Raw genomic sequence first — 24,487 nt, 5'->3', positions numbered from 1 at the left:
ACACTTAATTTCTCTTCCTGAGACTTTTATTACTTCCCTGAGAATACCACTCATGCAACTGCCTGGCGGTTGAGTCTCAGCCTGATTTGCAACTGAGACAAGACATGGTGCTTTAGGATCAGCTTGAACAGCAGGGACCGGGGTCTTCACATCACTGGAAAGAGGAAATGTTGCTTTGCGATGCCTTAATAACATCCTTTCTCCTCATTACCCATAAGAGTCAACACCTTTGACCCCCTCATCAAAATATTCCTAAGATGAGGTTTGGGATCCTGCTGTTTTTCAAATTCCATTTCTCACACACAAGGACACTCTAATACCAAAAAAGTCCCTCACAAGGTGAGATATGTCATTACAGACTGTAATTTCCACTAAGAAAGAACAGACACTTGAAAGGAAGTAACTTTATGAGGCAGAAAATTAAAGCACTCACTTCCAGCTCTGCCTATACTTTACCAGAGTCAGGGCACATGCTACTACTTCCTACAAAGCCAAAAAGCAAAGAAGGTATTGATTGACTATAAATGAAAAGAGACTGGTAGTAAATAATCCCCAAGAAAATTTGAGTGCCTCATTCGGAGGGTGAAAGTAAAATCTCTTTCCCCATAGTATCTCTTTTCAACCCTGTGCTTTTGTATAATGATGCAGGAAAGTAGATTCAATGGTTTTTTTTAAAAAAGAGTTGTGTTACAATCACGGGCAGAGCCTTGTTCTAGAACTGACATAGGCAGAGAAGTATGCTATGGGAAAGAATTTCTTAGAACCAATTAGTCCTCATGAATTGCTTTCTACCCAAGCTGCCCAATGAAAGACTTGGAGTCTCACTCAAAAATTAGAACACTTTCATTTTGCACAAACCATTAATTCATAAGTTATTTAATATAATATTAATTTATACTGACAACTGACTGTAAACCTCAATTAAAATATCCTGAAAAACTCATTAGCCATCAACCCAGCTCATAATGAATATGTCATGTCTTATTTAGAGCAAATAAATTGATGCAGTGCTGAAGGTAATTGCATTTTGAAGAATCAGGATTTAGCTAGGTGGTAATAATCAAGTGTGGTCTTAAGGACTGAGGATACCCAAGAGTCTTCCAGATGGACACCAGATAAATCTCCTGTTGTCACTTGACAAATATTTGTGTTTCTGGCATCATAATAAAATCCATATTCATGAATAGGCATGAATTAATTGCTTGTTCATGACAAGTCTCGTTTGATTCAGTTCTGATTTCTAATCAATGACTAAAGGAAAACATAAAATGAGGGGCAGGATTTAAACTGGACTCAAGAGACCGATAAACTGAGATTTTTAGAGGAAAGGCAAGACCTGCAGAAGTTATCAGCACAGTGACTAAGAATACGGGACTCTTCTGTAGAGACCTGGGTTTGTTTACTGCTTTCTTGAAGGGGTGGTTGTCCTTGTTAAGGACTTGCATTAGCTAGGGCAACACTAGCTGTTGTAACAAAGAGATCCTAGGCATTATAGTGGCTCAAACGTAATTCTAGTTTCTCACTCTTGAAACCATACGAGGCAGCTCCTACTGGAGACAGGTTCTGCTTGTGCAGTGACTCAGGGGCCCAGACTCCTTCTGTGTGTGGATCTGCCATCATGCTGGTCTGAAAGATGTAGCTGGTACAAGGAGAAAGAAAAAGCATGAAGAAGGCAGCTCTTTCAAACCCTTGGCTGGATGAGCACACTTCAAACCCACTCACATCCCACTGGTGAAATCAGTCAAGGGGGCAGTGAACAGTGTGGTCCCTGTTTAGCTGCTTCCCAGGAACAGCTCTGTGAGCAGCGAAGTGGGTATGGACTCTGGATAGATGGCCAGTTCTATCTGCCCTGCAGAGACAGCATTCTGTAGAAAGAACATCTCCAGATCATAGACCAGAAATTTGTGAAGGTGAGGACTTATGTCATGGAGGACTAAGCTTGAGAGCAATGAGATTCAGCCCTCATGAAAGCCAAGCAAGGGTCTCCCTCAGCAAAGAAGAAAGGGATTGACTTCAGGCGGAGCAGAACACCCTTGTTAATGGAAGTGTCACAGAGGCAGGTCCTAAGGATCTGAGAGCTTCTCTTCAGGAGAGGACTCTGCTTGGTTCCCTGCTGGGGTTATTACAATGGTGGCTGAGGTTTGACTCTGCCCTTCAACAGGAAAAGAGAAACATCTGTTTCAGGGGCAAGGATTCCTGGGAGGAGGGGGGAGAGGGGGAAAAGGAGAGAGAGGGAAAGAGAGAAAAAGAGAGGGAGGGAGAGAGGGAGAGAGGGAGAGAGTGAGAGAGATGGGTGGGAGTGACAACCATGCTCTTTAAAGATGAGAATGAATTGGTATTGGGGCCTCCCTGGCGGCGCAGCGGTTGAGCACTGGGCTGTGAATCTGCTCGCAGCCTCTGCAGCCGGCGAGGGTCCCACATGGCGCGACAGACCTCTCCAGCTGCGCCCGCTGCTCCCCTCAGCAGTGTGTTTCGTCAGTCTGCCTGTTCTGTTCCCCGCTCTGGCTCTGGTGAATCCTCTCACCCTCCTGTGCATCTGACTGTACCCAGTGCTTGTATAAATAAATAAATCTTAAAAAAAAAAAGAAAAAAAAAGAAAAAAAAAGAAAAAAAAAGAAAAAAAAAGAAAAAAAAAGAAAAAAAAAGAAAAAAAAAAGAAAAAAAAAGAAAAAAAAAGAATGAATTGGTATTTGTCAAACAAGAGTGGGCTGGTTCGATTTTGTTGCAAGGAATTGAACTACTCTAAGATGGCCTTGCCTGCTAGTCCTACCTTAATTAGCTCTTTGTTCTCTGAAGTATCTAAACATAATACCCAGCAATGATTAAAGGGGAAAAATGAGTCAGTCATAGAATAAAAGCACAAGATGATGTAAGTACAAGTATGGCACTAAAAGCATGCACAATGCTGCTTTTAGTGAAAGAAATCTGGAAAGATTCTTAATGTCCATCATTAAAGGAACTGGCTGAATGGAGCACACCACCATCCTCTGGTCACTATGCAGCTGTTGAAGAGATTGCCATGATCTACATGTGCTGACCTCGAGGGCACCCAAGGGTGAAGCATGTTGAAAGCATGGTGTATTACGTGATCCCACCTTGGCATAAAGACACTGAAATACAAATCTCCCAAAGCCTATGCTTCCTTAATGACTAATAAGCAAGAAAAAAAAAAAAACAAAAAACACAAGCATGGACCATCTCCGAAACTAGTAAAATATAGAGTATCTCCACCACCAACCCTGATCATTCAATTCACTTCTCCTGCCAATAATCTTATTTCAGGTGATGAAATAAGACACCAAGAGCTCTAGTGAATTGTTCAAGGAGGAACGACTAGGCGGTGGGCGCCATGCTGGTCCCTTCTGTGCTCTCCCCTGCACTGTGCTGTCTTCTTAAAATGGAGAAGTGCTGGTCCTATTTTCCCAGGTCAGTGTTCTAAATAAGTTGGGATGATGAGGAAGGGTCCTAGTGTATGTCTGGAAGCGTAACCTGGTGGAGGCAAGAATCCCGGTGGGACTAATCTCTGGACTTTCAGAAAAACCTAAGCACGAGGACTGAAACAGCCCAATCTTAAAAGAATCCCCTGGTTGTGTGGTGACAGAGTGAAAGTGGACACAGATCATGGCTCTCTCTCCTTCGAGGGTCGCGGTGATGGGAAGAACTGCTCTACTTTTTAGCTGGTTTTGACCTCAAAGGTGTTTGGGGGCCCCATCTGGGTGTAACACCACTTTCTTCCTTCTTGAGTTAGGGCACTTTACTTAGGATGACTGGCTTCAAACAACTTAAAGATTTAGAGGTCTTGGATTTCTTCAGAACCCATATTTCTAGCCAGAGAGATTGCCTTGCTTAAGATGCAGAGCAAACTCCTATCTAAATTGTTATTGGAATTGGCGATTCAAAAAATTAGTCTTTTTTGGTGGGTTTTCAGTGTTGGGACTCCAACATCCAGTGGTGGATGTCACTGTAGTAAGCTAGGTCCTGCCACATTTTACTTGGGGAGTTTTCATAGCACTTCCTAGGTTGGCTTTCCCCAACAGTTTCAAATTAATAGGGATATATTTTAATTATGAAAAATAACCTGGGTACTTGAAAAAGCTAAAAAGAATAACCACCGTCAAGGCAGTGGTTCTCAATATCAGTATCACCAAGTAACCATTAAAAAGCCCCAATAGCCAGGCCATCCCCAGGAACTGTATCAGTGGGGGTGGGACTCAAGCCCCAGAGGTTTCCAAGGTTCCCCAGTGATTCCACTGTGTGGCTGTGATGAGACCCACTGGATTATTAACCAGCCCTCCTCTTGCCAGAGGGTCAAGAGACTAGCAGCTGTGCAGGATCCTCAGGCTGGGATCCCCCAGGAGGTCACTGGGCTATTGATGAATTCTCAGGGGGGACCCCAGATCACCAGGCTGGTGTAGGACTTGGGCTAAGAGGTTTTTGGGCAGAGAGGACTTTGAGCTCCACCCTTTAACTCAATGTTCTGCAGCAAGCTCACAAAAAACAAATGTATTTAGTGGCTGCATTGTTTTTTATTCTAAATGAAAATAGCCTTACCTAGGTCCATAAGAACAATTAGTGTTAAACCATAAGATTACTTATATTGCTAAGTAGAAGACTATTTATGGTATTTGACAACTCTTTAATTAAGGTACTACCTGGGTATTTTTGAGAAGGGAAAACATAGACAGCTGCTAAACTTCTACTTCAGATTACATCACGGAACTTGCAGTGAAACCAGATAGATTGTAGGCGGTTCTGGCATGTTCTCGACTTTAGTTCATGGTTTTCCAATCCCTGCATGGACATTTACTAACTGAATTTATTTTCTGACACTCTCTACTTATTGGGGAATGACTGGTGAATGACTTTGACTTGATATTTTTATTCATGAGACAGGTTAAAAATCGAAAAATGGCAACAACCAGTCTTGGGAAAGAGTAAAGGCAGCGTCCTATTTCCATGTGGCAAAGTGGTCAATGGAGCTTTGATGCAGGAACAGGCTCCAGCAAGACCAGCAGCTGTAACACGGGAAAGTGTGACAATTCCCCAGATGCATAACTGTCAGCAATAACAGAAATGCTGGTTCTGATGTTGCCTTCTTTGGATCTCTCTCTTGCACACACCCTCTCACAGTACAGACACTTCATACACACACTCTCTCATTCACTCACACATCTGCACAATCTTCCTGGCAATTCACTGCATTGCCTGTTCTCTGCAGCACTTTGTGATGAAAGCTTCCTGGTGGTCAATTTAGTTGCAGACATGTGAGGAGGGAAGACAAATTGCCAAAATAGGACTTGCTATTGAGCAAAAGGACATATCATATGAAACAAAGTTTTAATTTTTATTTTACATATTTATACATAAAACTTTCAAGGAACCTTCTGAATCCAACAGAATGTTAATAGCACATCTAAAAATGAACTTCAGGTAGTCAACATTCACAAAATGTTGAAAACTGATTAAAATATACATGTTACCGAGAGCTACAAGTTCACTACGAGGCAGGCATGTATTTCTGACTTGGATAGCACCGTCATTTACAGTCCTTAAAACTACAGTGAAGAATGAAAGTAGTCAATGCAAAATACTGCTCCAACTTAAAATCCCTAAACAAATAAAAATAAAGTTAAAACTACCTTCTCTGATTAACCATGATTTGTGATGGTGTAAGTACTGTACATTTTTTGTAACAATATTTTATTAAAATGCCTGATATTTAGTGGCACAGTAAAAAATTAAAATAAATTAAGAAGCAAAGGCCAATCACTGGACGTTAAGCTTCAGACATCATCAATGACTAACACTGATATTTGTTTCTGCGCCACCTTTAGCAACAGCATTTTTACAGTCACAGAAGCAAAATAAATTCCAGCTCGCCCTCTGGTTGGATGGCTTCCCTTCATTTTGCAGGCATTTTCTCTGCCATGTGCTTTTGCTGGCTTTCAGCATGTCTGTAAAATGAATAATACAATATTTAGTGCAAAAAAGGTCCCAATTGCTTTCCAATCAACAGCTAAAATATCCTCCAAATGGAGATACAGAGTTATTCACAGTGAACTCAGAACATTGGGAAACAGCACTTTGTTCAAATAGATTTGCCCTCTTCAGTGATTATGTTCTATGTATGATTCTTTTGATTAATACACTATTGGGGTGACCTGAGACTTGTAGGCAACATTACCTTTAAGAAGAAAAGTGCTATGATTAAAAATGAAGAGGTAAGTGTTTGGGATAATTTATTCAACAAATATTTTATATGTGCCAGGCACTGTTCTGGGCACTGGGGCTTGGGGGTGAGAGACAATGAAGGCTTTGTTCTTGAGCATATATTCCATCAGAAACAGACAGGATGGGAATAAGTAGAAAATAAGGCGACTGAAGATGGAAAATAAGTGCTAAGGAAAAAGTCAAACTAGGCATTGTGATGGTAACAGTGTGGCTGCTTTATCTAAATACACAACGATAAATCATACATCTGACAAGTGGCTTTCCAATCAACAGCTAAGAATCTATAAAGATCACATACAATCCAACAAAAAGAAAACAAAGAACCCAATTAAAAAAATGGGTAGTAGAGCTAAGTAGACACTTCTTCATAAAAAAAACATACAGATGGTCAACAGGCACATGGAAAAGTGCACATCATCACTTATCATCAGGAAAATGCAAACGAAAACCACAATGCGATACCACTTCACGTGTGAGAGTGACTAGTGTCAAAAAACCCAGAAACAAAAAATGTTGGCAAGGATAGAGAGAGAAAAGGAATCTTCATATTCTGTTGGTGAGAATGTAGACTGGTTCAATCCCTATGGAAAACATTATGAAGATTCTTCAAAATATTAAAAACAGGTATTTCATATGCTCCAGCATTTCCACTCAAGCTCCACAAGGACTCCTTTTCATTAACAATCATTCTTGAGGACCTACTATGTGCAGGGTAGGCCCTGTCTTAGGCTCTGGGACACAGTGATGAGTGAAAATGGCATTGTCTCTGCTCTGGGGAGTGGGATGGTTACAATGGGTCTGGGGGCGACAGCAGACAAATATAACATAATGTGATTAGATTCATCTTGCCAGGAATACAGACAAGAGGGGGCATACCCCAAACTTGGGGGTGGGGTGTCAGGGAGTACTTCTCTAAGGAGGCATCATCTAAACCAGAGGTTCTTAAAATACCACTGTGCATTGGAATCACCTGGTGGGCTTTAAAAAGCCCTGATGTCCAGGCCACCCCACAGGATAATTACAACAGTGACTCGAGTGGGTCCCAGAATCAACAGTTTGTAAAGCTCCTCAGGTGGTCCTACTATGCAGGCAAAATGGGATACCACAGATTTGCACTGAGTGGGAGCTGGATAGATTAAACAGAATTTCCCAGCATTCCTTGGAGCCTGATCTCATGCTTCTGGGTTCTGGCTGCAAACCTCTGGGGCTGCTACTTTAGGTACATTTAAGTATCTTCTGATTCCCTCATCAGCAAAGTGACATTTTCCAGCTAGGAATTCATGCAGAAACTTCTCTTCACCAGATGAAAAGCTTTGCAGGCAGGCTGTGTCCCTGCTCGTGGTGGGACAGCTCCAATTTAAAGGCGTCCTCCAACATTTTTGAATTCGTGACACCTCTCCTTTTAACCTCATGGTTCTGCCTGCTTGTTTCTTATGATTACCCACTGAAAGGTACAAAAAAACTCACTGCAAGCCTGAGCAACAGACCCACACTGAGAGAGGGTCTTTGTAAGAGGTGCTAAGAGGATTTCCACTACCTTTGCAAGCTTCTGGGATGGATCTGGGTCACATGGTTAATTTCTTAGGTTATTACAACAGCAGTTTCTTTCTGTCTTCAGGGAGCCTTCTACTCGCTAAATGCCATTTCTGGGATTAATAATAAGTGTTCCCTCCTGGTTTAAAGACTTTGTATGAACTATATGAGAAAATATGCCACAGTAGGTATTAAGTGATAGGATTCACCAAATTTCATGCATCCAAGATAGCTTTTCTATAAGGAAAATTACTAAGAAGTGCAAGATCTGATCAGCATTAGCCTGTTCCCAATGCCTAAGAATGGAAACAAGCTTCTCCTCTTAATGAGAGGTGGTTGGAGTCAGGCCAAGCTAGAAAACGGGACTGAGAGCTTCCTCTGGTGAGAATAATCAGGGTGACCAAGAGTTGGGCCCCCGAACAGCCAGAGCCACTCTGTGGCTCCACCATGGGGCTGATCACATGGAAACACACCAGAAAGGAGTGGGGCTTAAAACCAACTTCCCGAGGCCAATTCTTCAGGTGACAGTCCCCATGCAGAATGACTGGGGGTCAGTACTTCTTATGCATTGATGTCCCTGATAAGGGACGATGGCTATGAAAATTTGGGAAGCAGCAGTTTGGCCACTTCCCTTCCATGTAGGCTGCTGACACTAGTAGAGACAAGGTGAGTCACTCCGGGACGGAAGGGAAGGCATTCTCCAGAGCCAGCTCCTGCCCTAGTTCTAGACCTGAGACTACGGATTTCCTTCCCTCTTGGGGAAGCGGAGCCCACTGACCTGGTCAAGTCCTCAATGTCCACCAGCATGGCATCCTGCTCTGTGTGCAGCTCGTCCCGGACGAGGAGCAGCTGCACCAGCTCCTCATTCAGGCCTGAGGAAAAGATTGGGCAGCACTTAAAGACAGGTAAGATTGCACGCCAGTAAGAATATGTAGCTTACTTATGGACTATTATATATGCAACATATATCTAAAACAAAAGTGAATTTTGCTAAAATTTAGAATTCTTATATTAGCCTCTCACAAGCTTGAGAACATGACTAGTTTGCATGACTACAGAGTGCTGGAAAAAGAGGAGTAAAGTATGCAGTATTTCCAATTACATTCATCTTAAAGTGGGAAAAGAAACTGTTGGCTGTTAGGAAAATAACTTCTTAGGAAAAGCAAGATTTTTGTCTTGAAGACATGTGAACAAAATGCCTGCAGCACAGTAAGGTTTGGCCACTCATCTTTAGGACACTCCTCCCACACTGAGGTTGGGGTCCCGACACTTGACATCACATGCCCCCTACCCCAACCCCACCCCAAATACCAGAGCTCTGGGGAAGGGGTGGCAGGTTGTTCCAGGTAAATGTGTTATCTAAAAATACTGGAAAGTCATATTTGTGAATGTAAAGACACAACCCCTGAAATCTCTGGACAATGGGTGCTGGGGAAAATGTTCCCCAGGACTTACATGGGGAATAAAATACAGAGATGGAATATTTTTAATCCTCTTCCTCCTGAAATCAAGGGCTCTGAATTAATCTGGCTTTTGCCCTTGAAAATTACCAACAAGCACAGACTCCCTTTTGCTTTTCCCCACAAAAGGATAGGATTAAAGCTTCCAGGTCTGGGCACATGGGGAAGAGCCTTCATTTAGCAAGAGTCCGGGGCCCAGGAACAAAAGAAGGGAAGGGGGTGTTCTGCTGGGACCCCTTTGGAAATACTCTTCAAATAATGCATTGAACTGCCTTTAGTTCAGACTAGTTTCCAATGTAAAAGAGAAAAAAGAATCATACAGGGAGGTCTAAAATTCCATGTACTCATGAAAAGGACCAGAGGCAATTTTATTACTTAAGCCTAAGGATGATGTTTCATTGGTAAAATATCAGAAAGTCTTTTAAAGAATAGCAATTGTAATTTACAGTGAGTTAAAATTAAAATATAGTGGTAGAATAAAAATGTCCTGTGAATGTATGGTTTCATAATTAAAATGTTAAATTTTTTTTTTTTAATTTAAAACAATACTGAACATGTTAACTTGCATCGAATACACTCAACTCTATTTTCCTACTGTCTTCTTGGGGTACCTTTTATTATTACTGTTAGCATTCAGCAGAGTGCCCACATATGTAACCCCTTAGTGCACAGGATCTTTTCTTTTTCATATGAAGTATTTGATTTTTTTTTTTTTAAAGATTTATTTATTTATTTATACAAGCACTGGGTACAGTCAGAAGCGCGGGAGGGTGAGAGAATTCACGAGAGCCAGAGCAGGGAGCAGAGCAGGCAGACTGACAAAGTACACTGCTGAGGGGAGCAGCGGGCAGCAGGAGAGGTCTGCGCACCATGTGGGACCCTCCTCCGGTGGCCGGGGAGCAGCCAGGGATTGAACCAGCACTGCAGAGAATGCGGACAGCTTCGCAACCCAGCGCTCAACTGCTGCGCCACCGGGGAGGCCCAAGTATTTGACTGTTACCAAAGCAGAGAGAATAGTCCAATCAACTAAGCCTACAGCCAACTTTACCAATAACTAGCTCATGGTTAATCCTGACTCATCTATCTTCCCGTCTCCAATTAATTATTTTAAAGTGAATTCCATCCATCATATTATTTCATCAACAAACACTTCAGTATGTATCTCTAAAAGACAGGGACTTTTTAATAAAACCATAACACTTTTATCGTAACTAAATAATTAACCATTAATAAAACATGCAGCCAGTATTTAGATTTCCCCACTTGCTTCCCACATGTGTTTTTATTGTTGGTTTGTCTGAATGCAGCTATCTGGCATGTGTCCTTGATTTTTAATCTGCAAGTCCACAGGACTTAATATAGATTCACACAGCTCTATAAACTAGCACATTCTCTTCCATGGGCTCATCAACTACCAATTCTTTGCGTGGCCAGCCACCCCAAGTGAATACCACTCACTCACCACCCCTCAGTATGCTGCGTTAGAGGTCCTCTTTATGCTGGGGAAGAAAGACCCATAGTTTGTGACCCGGTAATTTTCACTTACTAGTCACATATCTTCCCACTACCTGGAGCTCCACAAAATAAATTGAATTTAATTTGATAATGATGATACCTCAAAAAAAGTATATATAAATGAAGCTGATGGTAGATGGTATAAGAAATGACCTGTCATTACTCAGTTATATTCTAGAGATAAATATTGTGAGCCAGATCTATGTCAGGCATTGTGTGAGGAGCTGGGGATTAAAAATGAAGAGGGGCCTCCCCTGGTGGTGCAGGCAGTTGAGTGCAGTGCTGTGAGGCTGTCCGCAGCCTCTGCAGCGCCGGTTCAATCCCAGCCGGCCGGCGAGGGTCTCACATGGCGTGGCAGACCTCTCCTGTCTCGCCTGCTGCTCCCCTCAGCAGTGTATTTTGTCAGTCTGCCTGTTCTGTTCCCCACTCTGTCTCTGGTGAATCCTCTCACTCTCTTGCGCATCTGGCCTGTTCCCTGGGTCTTGCATAAATAAGTAAATAAATAAATCTTTAAAAAAAAATAAAATGAATAAAGAGGACCCATAACCTCTGTGAATCCCAGAAAACTCTTAAAGGTCTTGACATCTTACAGTAATAAAATAAAAACAAAAACAGCCTGTGTTCCTCTTCCTCTCCCTGTGAGCACATGGGAGCGAGCACATCCTATTACAGGTGACACTGACCATCCCATTTCAAGCACATTTACACTTACTTTCTATCTGGGAATGGAGGTCATTGACTATCACCTGTAGCTGCCCGATGGTCATGTCTCTCAGGTCGGCAGGCTTTAAACTCCTTTTCATCAAGCACTCACTTATATGAGGCATGTGTGGCAGCTGAAGACACAAAGGGAAGAAACAAAGGTGTCAACAGGGCAGTAAGCACTCCGAACACAAGACCAGCTTTTTCCTAACAGATCCACCCTCATTCCCCCACTCCATTCAGGTTCTGCGCTTGGAGGTTTTCCCTGTTTCACCTTATCACATGCCACATTGTCGAAGATGCTATTGACATCAAAACGTTACACTTTCAACTTAAAAGCTTTTGGGTTGGTCTTTAACCCAGGCTGTGACAGCTGTTATTTTTATGAGTAAAATGCTGGGGAGCCCAAGTAGTATCAATGACACATATAAAATTACTAATGTTGGCTATCTATTAATCCATCCCATGCTACAGGGACTTCTCTTTGTGCTTGGAATCGGCTCACCGACTTCTCATAAGTATCTCACCTGACACAGGTGGTATTATTATGCCCATGCTATTGATGGGCATAATGTAAAAAGCTGAGTAACGAGGTCAATGCAGAGTGAGACTTAAACTCCAAAGTCCAGGTCTCTCCTGACCTCTGCCATACTGTGGTCACTGCTAGCTGGGCATGAGCGCTAAAGCAGAAGTGAGTGCGGCAACTAACAGGTTCTTAAACTGAGATTGTTTTGAGGGCATCAGAACATGCCCATATAGCTAAGAAACAGTAGACAAGAATCAAGGGCAAAGTTTACTTTTGTGAAATCTATTGCTTATGTCTCTTTCCATGATACATAGGAAGGAAAGGGAAACAAAATGAAATATTTCTCAATGGCAGTACTTTTAACAAACTGCCTGGAGAAACCCCAGTTTGCATAATTGTGGGACAGGACTGGGATAAGCGTCAACCACGTGCAGCCACCACATGCTTGTTGCATTTCAGCGCCAGCTACTTACTAGATCAGCGACGGGAGACTTCTTTCTGTTCTGTTTTTCCACTTCTACTTGCATTTTGGCCATTGGCTTGGCCATGGCAAGGGCCATTTTGGCTTCAGCTTGCAATTTCTTTTGCCTTGTGAGAAAATCCATATCATCCAGGGATTCGGATTCTTCTTCAGTAGTGTCTCTATCGGAATAGGAAGAACTCTGTTTGCTCTGTGAAGGGAAAAAGAGCAGCCCTGAGCTTTCTGTCTTGGTGCCACCTTTGGAGAGGGGACATGGACTTCTGATCCCCGAAGAGTGACTGGACCGCTCCTCAGCTACTCCACTCACCACTAGGTGTGACATTAAAGAGCAGCTTATCCCTCCAGTGTCAATAATAGACTGGTTTTAGTATAAAGAGTAACATAATTAATAATAGGTAGCATGCATTTAGGACAAATTTGAGAGATTTCTTTAATTATTGGTTTCAAAACTTCCCTGAAGTGACCAGACACAGGGAAATATCTAATCCAGAGCTAAGGCAGTATTTTTCTTTTCTTTTCTTTTTTGAAGATTTATTTATTTATGCATACAAGAGCAGGGGCGCAGGCCAGAGATGAGGCGGGTGAGAGGATTCACCAGAGACAGAGCTGGGAACAGAACAGGCAGACAACCGAAATATACTGCTGAGGGGAGCAGCAGACGAGACAGGAGAGGTCTGCCTATCCTTGTGGGTTGCTCCCTGGCTGGTCGGGGATCGAACTCATGCTGCTGAGGCTGTGGATTGCCTCACAGTGCAGTGCTTTAACCCCTTGCACCACCAGGGAGGCCTCTAAGGCAGTATTTTTCTTCGTAGGTCAACAAGATCTCAGGAATCCACCCAAGCTCTGACCTTATATGATGCTCAAAGTCCATGACAATGTCCTATCTAACAGGAGAGGTGGTGGACAGACCTCACAGAAAAGAAGGGAATCTAGCCACAAGCATCCTGGAGCAGTAAGCACTTCATATTTGGCTGTTTCTCTGAGCAATGTTGGTGTGCCAGCCTCGCTACCCCGTCTTTAAAATGTGAGTCTGCTCATATTTCCAAGCCCCAGAGGAAGGACAGGCATGTAGTCACTCTTGATTCCTAACTGCTTAGGGCTAATCTGGCTTAATACAAAAGTAGCCGCTAACTTTAACAGAATGTGTTACCCTAATTATATCATAACTGATTTTCCAATCACTGCCAAACCATGTCAAGAAATGACAAGGAAGACTTCTGTCTGCAATGTTGTTCTTGACAAACAACAAAGAAGCTAGCAAACAGGAAAGCATGCACATCACCCACAGTGGCAGCGTGGACTCACCATGGGAGACAGCGGGGTGTCCAAGCTGGTTTCGGTCTTGCTGTCGTCAGCATCACTGTCCTTGTCACTGCCGCTATCATTGACGAAGCAGATCTGCAGGTTCATCCCACTCTGCAGGCTGTGAGAAAGCAAACAGGACGTCACTCCACTCGGTTCCTTGTCACCTGGCAATAGGTAGCACAACTGCCTGGTCTCAAAAGAAAGTTGTCTTATGTGTTCCTCACATGGAGAGGTTAAGATGGCGATACTACTCCCAAGTTACAGATGACAACTTTGGCTAGAGGTTAATAATCGTGACGATTTATTTATAACATACATAACAAAATGATACCTTTTACTAATCTTGTATCAGTTTTATTCCACACCAATTTCATGTTCTGTGAGAAATAATTTAAGGTCACATAATATAACATTTAGTACAATACCAAACACATTGATGGTATGTGCGTGTGCACATGTGAAAATACACACACACACACACACACAGAGTCACTGGGTTTACATTCCTGTCACTAAGGATCCCCATGTCTCTCCCATGGCAACAACCCAAAGCAGATCACTGGAGCCAGCACCCAGGCCTCAGACTCTCTGGAGAAAGACTCCTTCCCCCCAAAATAGAATAAGGTCATGTGAAAGAAAAGTTTATTTAAGGCAGTTGCTCAAAAGTTAACCAAGGCAGTTCATTTACGTCATGATAAAAAGAAAACCCCACAGGTCTACCCTAGAGAAAAGAAGCCAACTTTAGCCTCGTCAGGAAGGCTGTCCAGTCTTGCCTGCACATACGTGGAGACTCTGGCTTCTCTGGAGCTTGTCCTGACCCTGTCGAGTCCTGACACTCCAGGGGAGATGTTGCTGGGAATGTGGTCACTGGCCGTGTATCTGCTACACACTCTGTCTTTTCATTTGAAGTCAAACATATTTAATGCTATTTTGCAATAAAGTGTTAAATAAATCATTTTCTCAGCAGTCCTAGTAGCAGCTCTTTCTGCATGTAAAGTGTAAGGAGAAAGAACAGGCCAAGGTGGCTCCTGGGCAGCAGGGCTGTGGTTGGGTTTAGGGTCTTGGATGCTAAACCTGCTTTGGCATTGGCACAAAGGGACAAAGCAAAGCAACTAGTCTGCAATTTGTCATTTTTGTTTTTATTTTTTTTCCCCTAGTGGATAGGAAAGTTTGATCCAAACTATTCATATGACTCATGTAAAGTGCTTGTATGGTTAAAAAAAAAAAAATACAGACCCCAGAAAAAGAAAATCCGATGGAACTCAAGATATATGTATGTACTGCCACCTATTGTTAACTCCTATAATTACTGGAAGCCCTGCTCACTTCCCTAGGAAGGAAATGAGTGTTTCCCTCAGCTGGCCTAGCTCTGTTCCCCTCCTGCCCTGGAGATGGCAAGGAGAGAGACCCAAGGTGTGGAAGGTAAAGGTCCACTGTGGTCAGTTCAGGGGAGTTTGGCATCATCGGACCAAAGCTCTGAACCCCCCCACTTCTTTATCCAGGCACATGGCTTAACCTCAATGATCCTCAGTTTCCTCATCTGTAAAATGGGGTGAATAATACCCAACTCAGTGTTTTGAAGGAAAGATGGGAAGCTAGCTCAGAGCTGGCAAGGAGCAGGTGCTCCACACAGGCTCCTTATCCTCCTTTCTCTGGCTACTGAAAGCCTCCATGAAAGAAAACAATTTCAGACATGACGACACGTGACCTGGTCACAGATTGCCAAAGGGCAGTCAGCCCTGAGACAGCATTCTCCAGCTGTCTGTAACTATCAGGCATCCTGGGCTCTACTGAGCTGGAATTTATCTCCTCTTAATTTCCTTCCATTGGAAATGGAGTAATCTAATATGTTCAGTTTATCCTTTGATCCTACATAAGCTAAGTTTAAAATTTATTATAGAAGTTGGTTAAAAAAAACAAATCCTAATCAAACCATTTTTAACAATAAAATTCAAGATCTATGGGTTGGGAGATGGTGAAAATAAAACTTCAAATTAAAAACAGACATATTTTAAATGAACTCTAACTGGAATCCAGGCGTATGTAGCATTTTCTATTTACTGAAGGACTTAAGTCTTGATAAGAAGTGTCTGCCCACTGGAATCACAGGCTACACAAATATAAAATAACCCAATATCATTAGAAAATAAGGCTTATGATGTCCAAAGATACGCTTTATTCTGAAGACAGTCTGATCATAAATTCTGTTGTTCTGTCCCTAAACTGATCTTTGTGCTGAGGATTAACTCAGACCTAAATCAACTCTCTCATACAGTGTTTCTAACTCAGCAAAGGCAAAGAATAAAAAGGTGGTGGAGGGAGGGGGGGCGGACTTAGAGATCAGAGTGAAATGAAAAAACACCTCAGGTAGAAATTCAGAAAATCGCCTTAGTGCCACATTATCACCGTGGGAACCTGCACAGACCTTCTTACAGGGTGAGACTTCTAATTCCTTACAGTGACGATCCCCAGGAATGCTGCTCTCAGGAAAAGGAAATTATAGGACTTAACAGCTAATGGTTCAGAGGGTATTTTAGTAAAGATATCTTAAAGCGGACACGGGCTTCCAGATGGATTTGTGTGCCTTTAGCCTTTAAGCAGGTTTGAAGATGAAGCAGCTTTGGGGAGACTCAGTTGTATTCCCACGGCAGCCTGACAGTGGGGCACTCGAGGCCACCTGGGGTCACATGTATCAGAGTCACAGACTGGACCCCTGCTCCGGTTCCTTCCCACTCAAGGGTCTGGTTGCTCTGAGACTCATACAGAAACCCAGACCCCGGGTTCTGGCCCCACACTGTGAGGCGCCGGCCCCACCGACAGCCTGCTGCACACACAGTCTGCACAAGTGCCAGCTGCCAGCTGCCAGGCCTCCAGTGCCCAGACCGCTCCAGCACAGGCTGAGGTGAAAACAACCACCAGTCTCCTCTTGTTGATTAATGACATAATTGATGCTATCCAAGGTCACTCAGCATTTCGAGTGGCATTTACCAGAGTCTTGAGTGCAAGAGGCTGCTTGTGGCTGGCTGCCTGTCGGTTTCATTTGGAAAGGTCTACATGCCTGGTTGCCTGGGACGTTTCCTCTCATTGCCAGGCGGTGAGGAGAACCACACTGCTGTCCAGAGCGCCGGCAGGGGGCATGAGGGCCTGGAGGAGGGTGTCCTGGATGAAGAATGCTGGGAACGCCAGGAGATAAAGATGAGGTGTCCTCTGACTTTGGGTGTGAGCAGAAATAGCTCTGAGCATGGCAGGGATGCATTCAGAAGCTGTTCAGCACCAGCATCTGCTTGGCTTTTCGGCAGAGGAAGCTTTTTCTTAGCAAACATTCATGCTACCTTCCAACCACCATCACTAGGGGCATTATTAGAACATGCCCCCGACCTGGGATGATGGAGAGATGAAAGTTCTAAAACTGAGAGGATGGCTCAAAAACCTAGCCTGGTTTTATGATATGGTACAAAAGATACATTTTTCATCGTTCAACATAAAGGGTTAAGATCAGTTTATTCCCCAAGAGAATGGGAAGGCCCTAAAGTTCTGATGGTGGCGGGGGTGGGGGGGAGCTGCAGTCACTGTGAACCAGACCACTGACCTGAGCCTGGGGTGCAGTGACTGAATTGGACCATCTGAGTCTGATTCTGAATCCCAGACTATCTGGTGTTTCCTGATTTATTTATTTTTTTAACATTTAATTATTTGTTTGTTTATTTATTTATACAAGAACCGGGGTACAGGCTAGATGTGTGGGAGGGTAAAAGGATTCACCAGAGACAGAGCGGGGAACAGAACAGGCAGACTGACGAAATACACTGCTGAGGGGAGCAGTGGGCGTGACAGGAGAGGTCTGCCGTGCCATGTGGGACCCTCACTGACCGGCCAGGATTGAACCGGCGCTGCAGAGGCTGCGGACAGCTTCACAGCACTGTGCTCAACTGCCTGCGCCACCAGGGGAGGCCCTGTTTCCTGATTTTAGAAAAAACAGATGTCCCAGGGTAGACCACCAGCAACTACATACAAATGTTAAGATTCTTTGGGGCTTACCCCTGCACTGCCCCTTGGCTAGCACTTCAACTGATACACAGAATTTTAGTTTGAAAGTATATTCACTGCATTCTCCCCTCAGGCTGAACACCTGTGGATTACAGGTGAGACAGTCACTGAGAGAAGTCACCTGTGACAGATCCTGATTCTCCCCTTCCCCCATCTGCTCCTCTGCATGTGACTGCAGATTTTCCACCCCAAGACGAGTCAGTTTCCTCATCTTGGATGGGTGTCATGGTGTTTTGGCCAACAGAACGAAGAGGAAGTGGCTGTGGTCTAGCTCTGAGTCTCCCAATGAGCCTGCCCTGCCCTCAGCATCAGTCCAGGACAGTCTGGTGTCAGCCTGCTGGTGACTTCACAGCAACGAGCTCAACTGGCATTTGTCCCAGCTGAAGCTTCAGACACGAGAGCTCAGCCAGGAGCATGAAGGAGCCTTCTCCCATGGCCATTGTGGACCCACGTGGCCTGCCTAGTGCACAGCCCCAGAATTGCTCATCTGACCAATGGGCTCCTCAGCAGAAACTAATGCTTATCACTGTGCCCGGATGCATGTGGTATTTACTATGCATCGTCATTGTGGCAACAGGTACCTGGTTCAACATCACACCATGACACTCTAGTGGGACTTCTGGTTTTGGATCCAGTGGCCTTTCTCCCATCCTAAACTTACCCTCAGGTTTCGCCTTATTAGCTCCTGCCTGTGTCTGGAAGTACATCTTAAGTACTGTATGTGTCCTGTAGGTGCTCATAATTTCAGGGCAACTGTATGGTTTCCTTAAGAAACAGAGCAAGATGGAACTCTCCATATGTCGTATGCCTGTGATGTCAATCATGCTTTGCTCATTATGACTCTAACCGGGTGTGTGTAGGAGCCACTGCCTTCTGCACCATTTGTCACTCAATAGCCCTGACTAATTTTTGGCCAATGTTTAAATGCATTATTTCCGTTTATTTTAATGATCTTTGATGCATTATTCAAAGGTTTTATACATAATGAATAATCACTCATATTTTCAATGCCATATACTTTGCTGTTTCATGAGAATTTTAAAGGGGATAGAATATATTATGGGTTGTATTATGGGGTGACAATAAACATTTTATTTTTTTAGGGATTTGTTGTGAAGAAAGAAGGTGGGACACTTGCAGTTTGGGTTACTTGTAGATCTTCTGTGTAGTGCCTCTATAGAGAGTACAAAAGTAGATTAAAATGAGGTGCTATTGTTCCTTGGTAAATTCAACCCCCCAAGTCCTGCTCCTTCTTTTCCTTTTTCCCACTTACTGTTCCATATTGACATTTACCACAAGTTATAGCAGTTCCTATTACTATTTTTTTTTTAAAGAGGAAAGGCAAAGTTTCTGCTTCCCAGCATTCATTATGAAAATGTAATGATATTTTTTACCTTACTTTAGTGGGGCTGTATTTACTTTCTTCTGGTGAGGGGTGTGTAATGCATGGGATGATAATTTATTAAAACTTTAAAAATGGTAATAATATTGCTTGCCCAACATATGCTATCACACACACACAAAGGATTATAAACAACTTTTAAATTCATAATAGAAAAGAGATGTTTAACTGTTCACTCCATTCATTCACTCGATGAATCAGGTAAGAACATCTCTGTGAACTACATGAACTGCTGTCCTGTTAGGCAAGGGCACATACTTTCTTGTTAGCTGCAGCTACTTCCTATTGCCCTTTTATTTGGGCTACTTCACTCATTTATGCTTCTTACTAGCTGCTTCATGACCCCTGTATTAAGTGGATGCAGAGTTACTGAATCAGGAACAGAAACTAGATCTAACAGGCACTAAGTTACTTAGATCATTAAATCAAACACAAATAGAAATATGAAATAAGTAGAACTCAAAGAGACTTAGCAGACACACCTATCTAAATATGAAAAAGAGATACTTTTACTACCTGAACATCAGCAAGTAAGGTGCTAACCAAAAAGAATGAATGAGCATGAAACTGCAGAAGAAAAGAGCTCTTGGTGAAGTGGGCGGGGGTGGGGGGGGAAGGGAAGGTGGGGGATAAATGCAGGAGATGGCAGAGATATCTCTCTGGCAGTTGTGCCCAGAAAAGATAAGGGCAGTTTCAAAATATATGCTAAAGAGGGATTGGCAGGAGTGGGGAGCTCCATGTCTCCTTATGTCCTATGCTGATCTCCTATCTTGTAGGACTCAGGCATCTGGCCTTCTCTGGGTTTTCCTCTCCTAATCCTGCACATTCTCTCTTTTCTGCACCCTTTTCTAAAGCTAGTTCCACCTGTACCTGTTCACATGATGGTTGTAAAAACATGTCACAGGATCATCTCACTGCTCGGGAAGCTAACAGGAAAGGGATCCAGCATCTTTGATGATGCTCAGCCCTGTATCCTAACCTAGGATTCTCTGGAGGGACGAGGCTTCTCTAGAATTGTCTGAGTGTTGCTCAGATAGCTGTTGGTTCTCATTCCACACCCGAGTTCAGTTGCTCTACCAACAACCACTTGAATGTAACTAGATTTCAAATGATAGGATCTTAATGTTAGGAAGATGCATTTTTCACCAGAAATATTCTCTGGCATGAATTGAAGAGGGAAGGCCTCTTCTGCAACTAGACTAAAAGGGCTATTTTTCCAAGGTACCGAACATGGTCTACTTTCAACTAAAGTCAAATGACTCTCAAGCAATCTACATTTTGAAATAGTCATCATTTGTGAGCATCTACTATGCACTGCTACTGTCTCTAATCTTCAGATACACTTAGAGTAGTACAACCCTCTTTTACACAGAGAAACTAAGACTCAGAGGTTAAATTATATAAGGTCACAAAGCTGGTATTTCATTATTGTAGAGTCTGTCTTGAGTGTCTAGGGTACCTTAACAGACAGAATGAATCGTAGAAGAAAGAAAAAAAAGAAAAAAGCCAAACAATAACAAAACAAAACACTGGAACAGCTCCACTGTCTAACAAGAGATTGAGTACATGATGGCTAAATAGATGATGGCCTGTTATGTAGCTATTAAAAAATAGGATAGAAGAACAGTTACAAGTATGAGCAAATGTTCCTGAAGTATCACTAAATGAAAAAAGTGAACCAGTCTACAAAGTGTAGGGATAGTATAATTCCAACTTTGTAAATAAAAATGTGGAGACATACACAGAGAACAAAATGACATGAAATATACTTATTTTTTTTTTTTTGTGGAAGAAATTCAGTTGATTTTGAATGTTTCTCCTTTGAGCTCCTCTGAGCTGCCATGTGTGGGCATTTAGCAGGAATTAAAAAGAGGGAGAGAAGATGGGCGAGCGGCAGTGTGCCTGTTGCTGGAGAGAAGGTGAGTAGGACTAGCACCTGACACACGGAGAGCTGAGCAGGGATCCTGACTCACGTATGAGTCAGGCTTTTGTTTCTGGCGGAGGGCTGGGGTGGTGGAGAGCCTTTGGAGAGGCAGCAAGGAACATGTTTTCATGTAAGTGAACTTTTCTGTAGCTGTACTCTCTGATTCAATCGTTGGCTTCCTTTCCCAGCCCGTTCTTAATTCCTTCTCCTCCTTGGATCTGCAGTAGATTGTAGACTCTAAAGCAATTGGTATGCACTGAACATTTGTATTTGTAAGCCAACCTGCCCACTTGTTCCGCTCAGCCCAAGCAGAGTTTAAACTTGTGTCTGCCTGGCCAGCTGATACATTTCAACTGTGGAGCTGAGCGGCGCGTGTCTACCTTCTGGGGTAAAACATGGCAGTTGAAGAGTTAGGAGTATGACTGGATTATGTGAAAATCTTAGTTGCAAATTCTTTCACTCTCTTGAACAGTGAATCATTGCTTTCACCAGTTTTCATTAAAAAATATAGCTTATATTTAAAAAAAAAAACCAAACAAGCCATTTTGGCTTGGTTCCAGAGCAAGTAACTAGTGGTCATTTGAATTCTATGCAGTCATTAAAAAGAACACTACAGAGCTCCTGAACTGTACTGACTTTGTGAAGTGTAATTATTCATAGTTTGCCTTCTTTGCAGTTGAGATGTTTCACAAAATGGCCACCCAGGTAGGTGGTGGCCTGACTGCTCCCCAGAGCTGTGACCCTGCCAGCCACAAACCAGGTGAGAACCAGGGCAGCCCTGTGGCAGGCCAGCAGGCTTCTGCTAAGAAGGACAAGGTTCCAGCATTACAATTTGCAGCACAGGGGACAGCAGCTTGAAGGACGATGCACAAAAGGTAACACTGAGGGGAAAAGCAAAGATCTATGACTCCAAGGGAAAGTGGTTCAGAGGAAGGTTGGATTTCGATTGTGAAACGGATTTAGGAATGCCTCAACCAATGTAATTCACCTTTCCTCCTTCTTTCTGTATGCATAAGACGTGTGATAAAAATGTATATCTAAATAAATCTAAAAGGACTTTTTTCAATAACTAAAATAAAAACATTCCAAGTGTTAAGGAGGCATGTGTTACCGTTTGACAGTGGGTTTTTTCGAACCCTACCACAGGTTTAATTGTGTGATCATCTGAATGAGGGCAATCTGAGAGGCACAGAAAATTTTACAAGACTGGACAACAGGGCTGAGTTAAACCTCCAGGAGAAATAGCTCACCTGGCCAGTGGGGTGTTTTCTAGTAGCAGTGACTGCCTCTGCAGTCTCTCAAAGGAGCCAGTCCCCATATGAGCTGTGTGTGTCACCCACAGGTGGGGCCACTGCAAATTGCAGTAATAGAGTCATAACTTGTCAAAAGATGATGCACCAATGAAAAATCATTCCTAGAAGCTCTTTTAATTAAACATCCAGCTGTCCACTGGAGCCATTTTTAAATGTAAAATGCAGCCCTGTGGCCTTTTTCTCCCTGCCTCCCACCCTTTTGCAATAGCTCTGACAATTGAATTCTCATTGGTGATAAAAAAAAAATTCATAAGACAGGGTACAGCTGGTTATGCCTCCAGCAAGATGTCAAATTTCACTTGCACAAAATTAATTGCACCTAATTAAACTGGGGTCATTGGCATTATTGTAAAGTGAGGCTATTTATTAGACAAAGAAAATTTCACAAATACTAATTTGCTTTTCTTTCAGGTCTGTGAAAGAGAAGAATTGCTTACATAATTAAATTTGTTTTGCCATTTTAATCTCATTAGTCCTCAAAAAAATCCTTTTCAAATCTTGTTTCACTTTTAAAATTGTGTAATATTTTAGAATAGTAGAAGTAATTCTTGAAGGGGATATAAAAAACGAGAAGGTTCTGTAGATTACCCAGCGGATTTTCAGATAGTATAAAATAGGGATTTGTAAGGTCTCATTTGCCATGAATCACACCTTGGTATTACTTAATAGAAAGTATTTTTTAAAGCAAAGTATTATTACACACATGAGATTTATATGAAGTTTAAAAGATATGCTGTATGTTTTGAGTAGATTGCTATTGTATGTACCTACTACTGCAGGAAGATGCCACAGAAAGCAAATTTCACTGCACTGAAATAGGACAACCTTCCCTAACTCAAGATGAGTACAAATGATGGCTCTGCTACTTCTTCCAGGAAATTATGCAAAATTTTTATTATTAGAGACAAGAAAATGACTCATGTTTCTGGCAAAGAGATGCTGGTTCAACCTGTAATTCCTATGGTAGATGATGTACACAGATTCTCATATGCAAAGCACCTGCAAATCTGATCTCCTTTGAGACTCTTTCTGTTACTTGTCCCCTGGCTACAACTCCCTGGGCTGTGGTGCCCCCAAGCCCCCAAGTACAAAAGGAAGGTATCTGGTACTGGTTTTGACTCAGTCATTCACCAACAAACCTGTAAGAATAAGAAAGAAAGGAGCTTTGGTTTGGGAACTTGGAATGGTTGAGAAAAGTAAACAGTGATCATTATTCAAACCAGCTGCTGGAGAGGTCTCTGGGGATCCCTGTTTCTCACAATGTTCAGAGTGTTTAGAGAGGAGGCAGAGCCATCCTAGTTATAGCATTCCCAATGCACATTTTGTAAAAAAGACTGTATGAGGCTGGATTTATATTTACATATATGTAAATAAAATTGATTTTGGGATAAGGTAAGAAAAGAAGTGAGAATCAGAAAGATTTTGTGGTTACTCTGAGATAAGGAGGATGGAGCAGGGGGAGAAAGTTTTCTCCCCAAAGTCAGATGAGACCGTAATGTTTCAAAATAGAAAGATTTCCTAGATGTCTAAAAAGAGCACTCTGTCTTATATTTTCAGGATAGCTAAGCCCGTTTCATGCCTTTAATAACACTAAATGTAAACTCAGAATCTGAAATATCATACTTATTTAAAATTAATTTGGTCAATGGGAAAATGTTTTATAGGAAAGTATTTCACTAATAATAGAAGAAATACTTATTTTTCTCAAGAACTTAAGGAAATTGAATATTTCTTAGAAACATATTTCAAAAATAGGTAATTCATTTTCCTGTAAGCTTCTAAAAGCTTTAAACTGAAACATTTTTTCAATAGAAAAAAAGACAAAAAGGTCATATAGTCTCAGTTTGAAAAGGTTGACTATGTGGATTAACAGATTTTGAAGGACAAAAATGGTGCTTCCTGTATTTGCCACATATCAGTGTAAGTCACTTTAATTAGTTGAGTTATAAAGCAATATCAACAATTCTTTTGCTGTAGTATTGGGCATGAAATGTCTTCATGGGGTTATTGGAAGCCCAGGTTACATTTAACAGCTTGTCACTCTTTTA

General features: G+C 42.4%; 1 protein-coding gene across 13 annotated transcripts in view; it reads right to left on the bottom strand.

Annotated features, from left to right (window-relative positions):
* Positions 1 to 5,902: 5,902 nt before the first annotated feature.
* Positions 5,903 to 24,487, bottom strand: part of LOC311170438 (schwannomin-interacting protein 1) — a gene marked incomplete at both ends in the record, with an annotated part of 491,191 nt that continues 472,606 nt past the window's right edge. For 9 of the 13 annotated variants that reach the window (XM_084232819.1, XM_084232812.1, XM_084232817.1 and 6 more), the window contains 5 exons: positions 5,903 to 5,954; positions 8,543 to 8,636; positions 11,452 to 11,575; positions 12,441 to 12,638; positions 13,754 to 13,871. In XM_084232819.1, the coding sequence (XP_084088945.1) occupies positions 5,903 to 5,954; positions 8,543 to 8,636; positions 11,452 to 11,575; positions 12,441 to 12,638; positions 13,754 to 13,871 (586 nt within the window). The remainder of the gene's footprint in view (positions 5,955 to 8,542; positions 8,637 to 11,451; positions 11,576 to 12,440; positions 12,639 to 13,753; positions 13,872 to 24,487) is intronic. The other 4 variants (XM_084232818.1, XM_084232816.1, XM_084232815.1 and 1 more) reach the window with 2 other exon arrangements.

Source organism: Talpa europaea (assembly GCF_964194135.1).
Source record: "Talpa europaea genome assembly, chromosome: 4".
NCBI lineage: Eukaryota > Metazoa > Chordata > Mammalia > Eulipotyphla > Talpidae > Talpa > Talpa europaea.
This window is presented reverse-complemented; position numbering and strand designations above follow the sequence as displayed.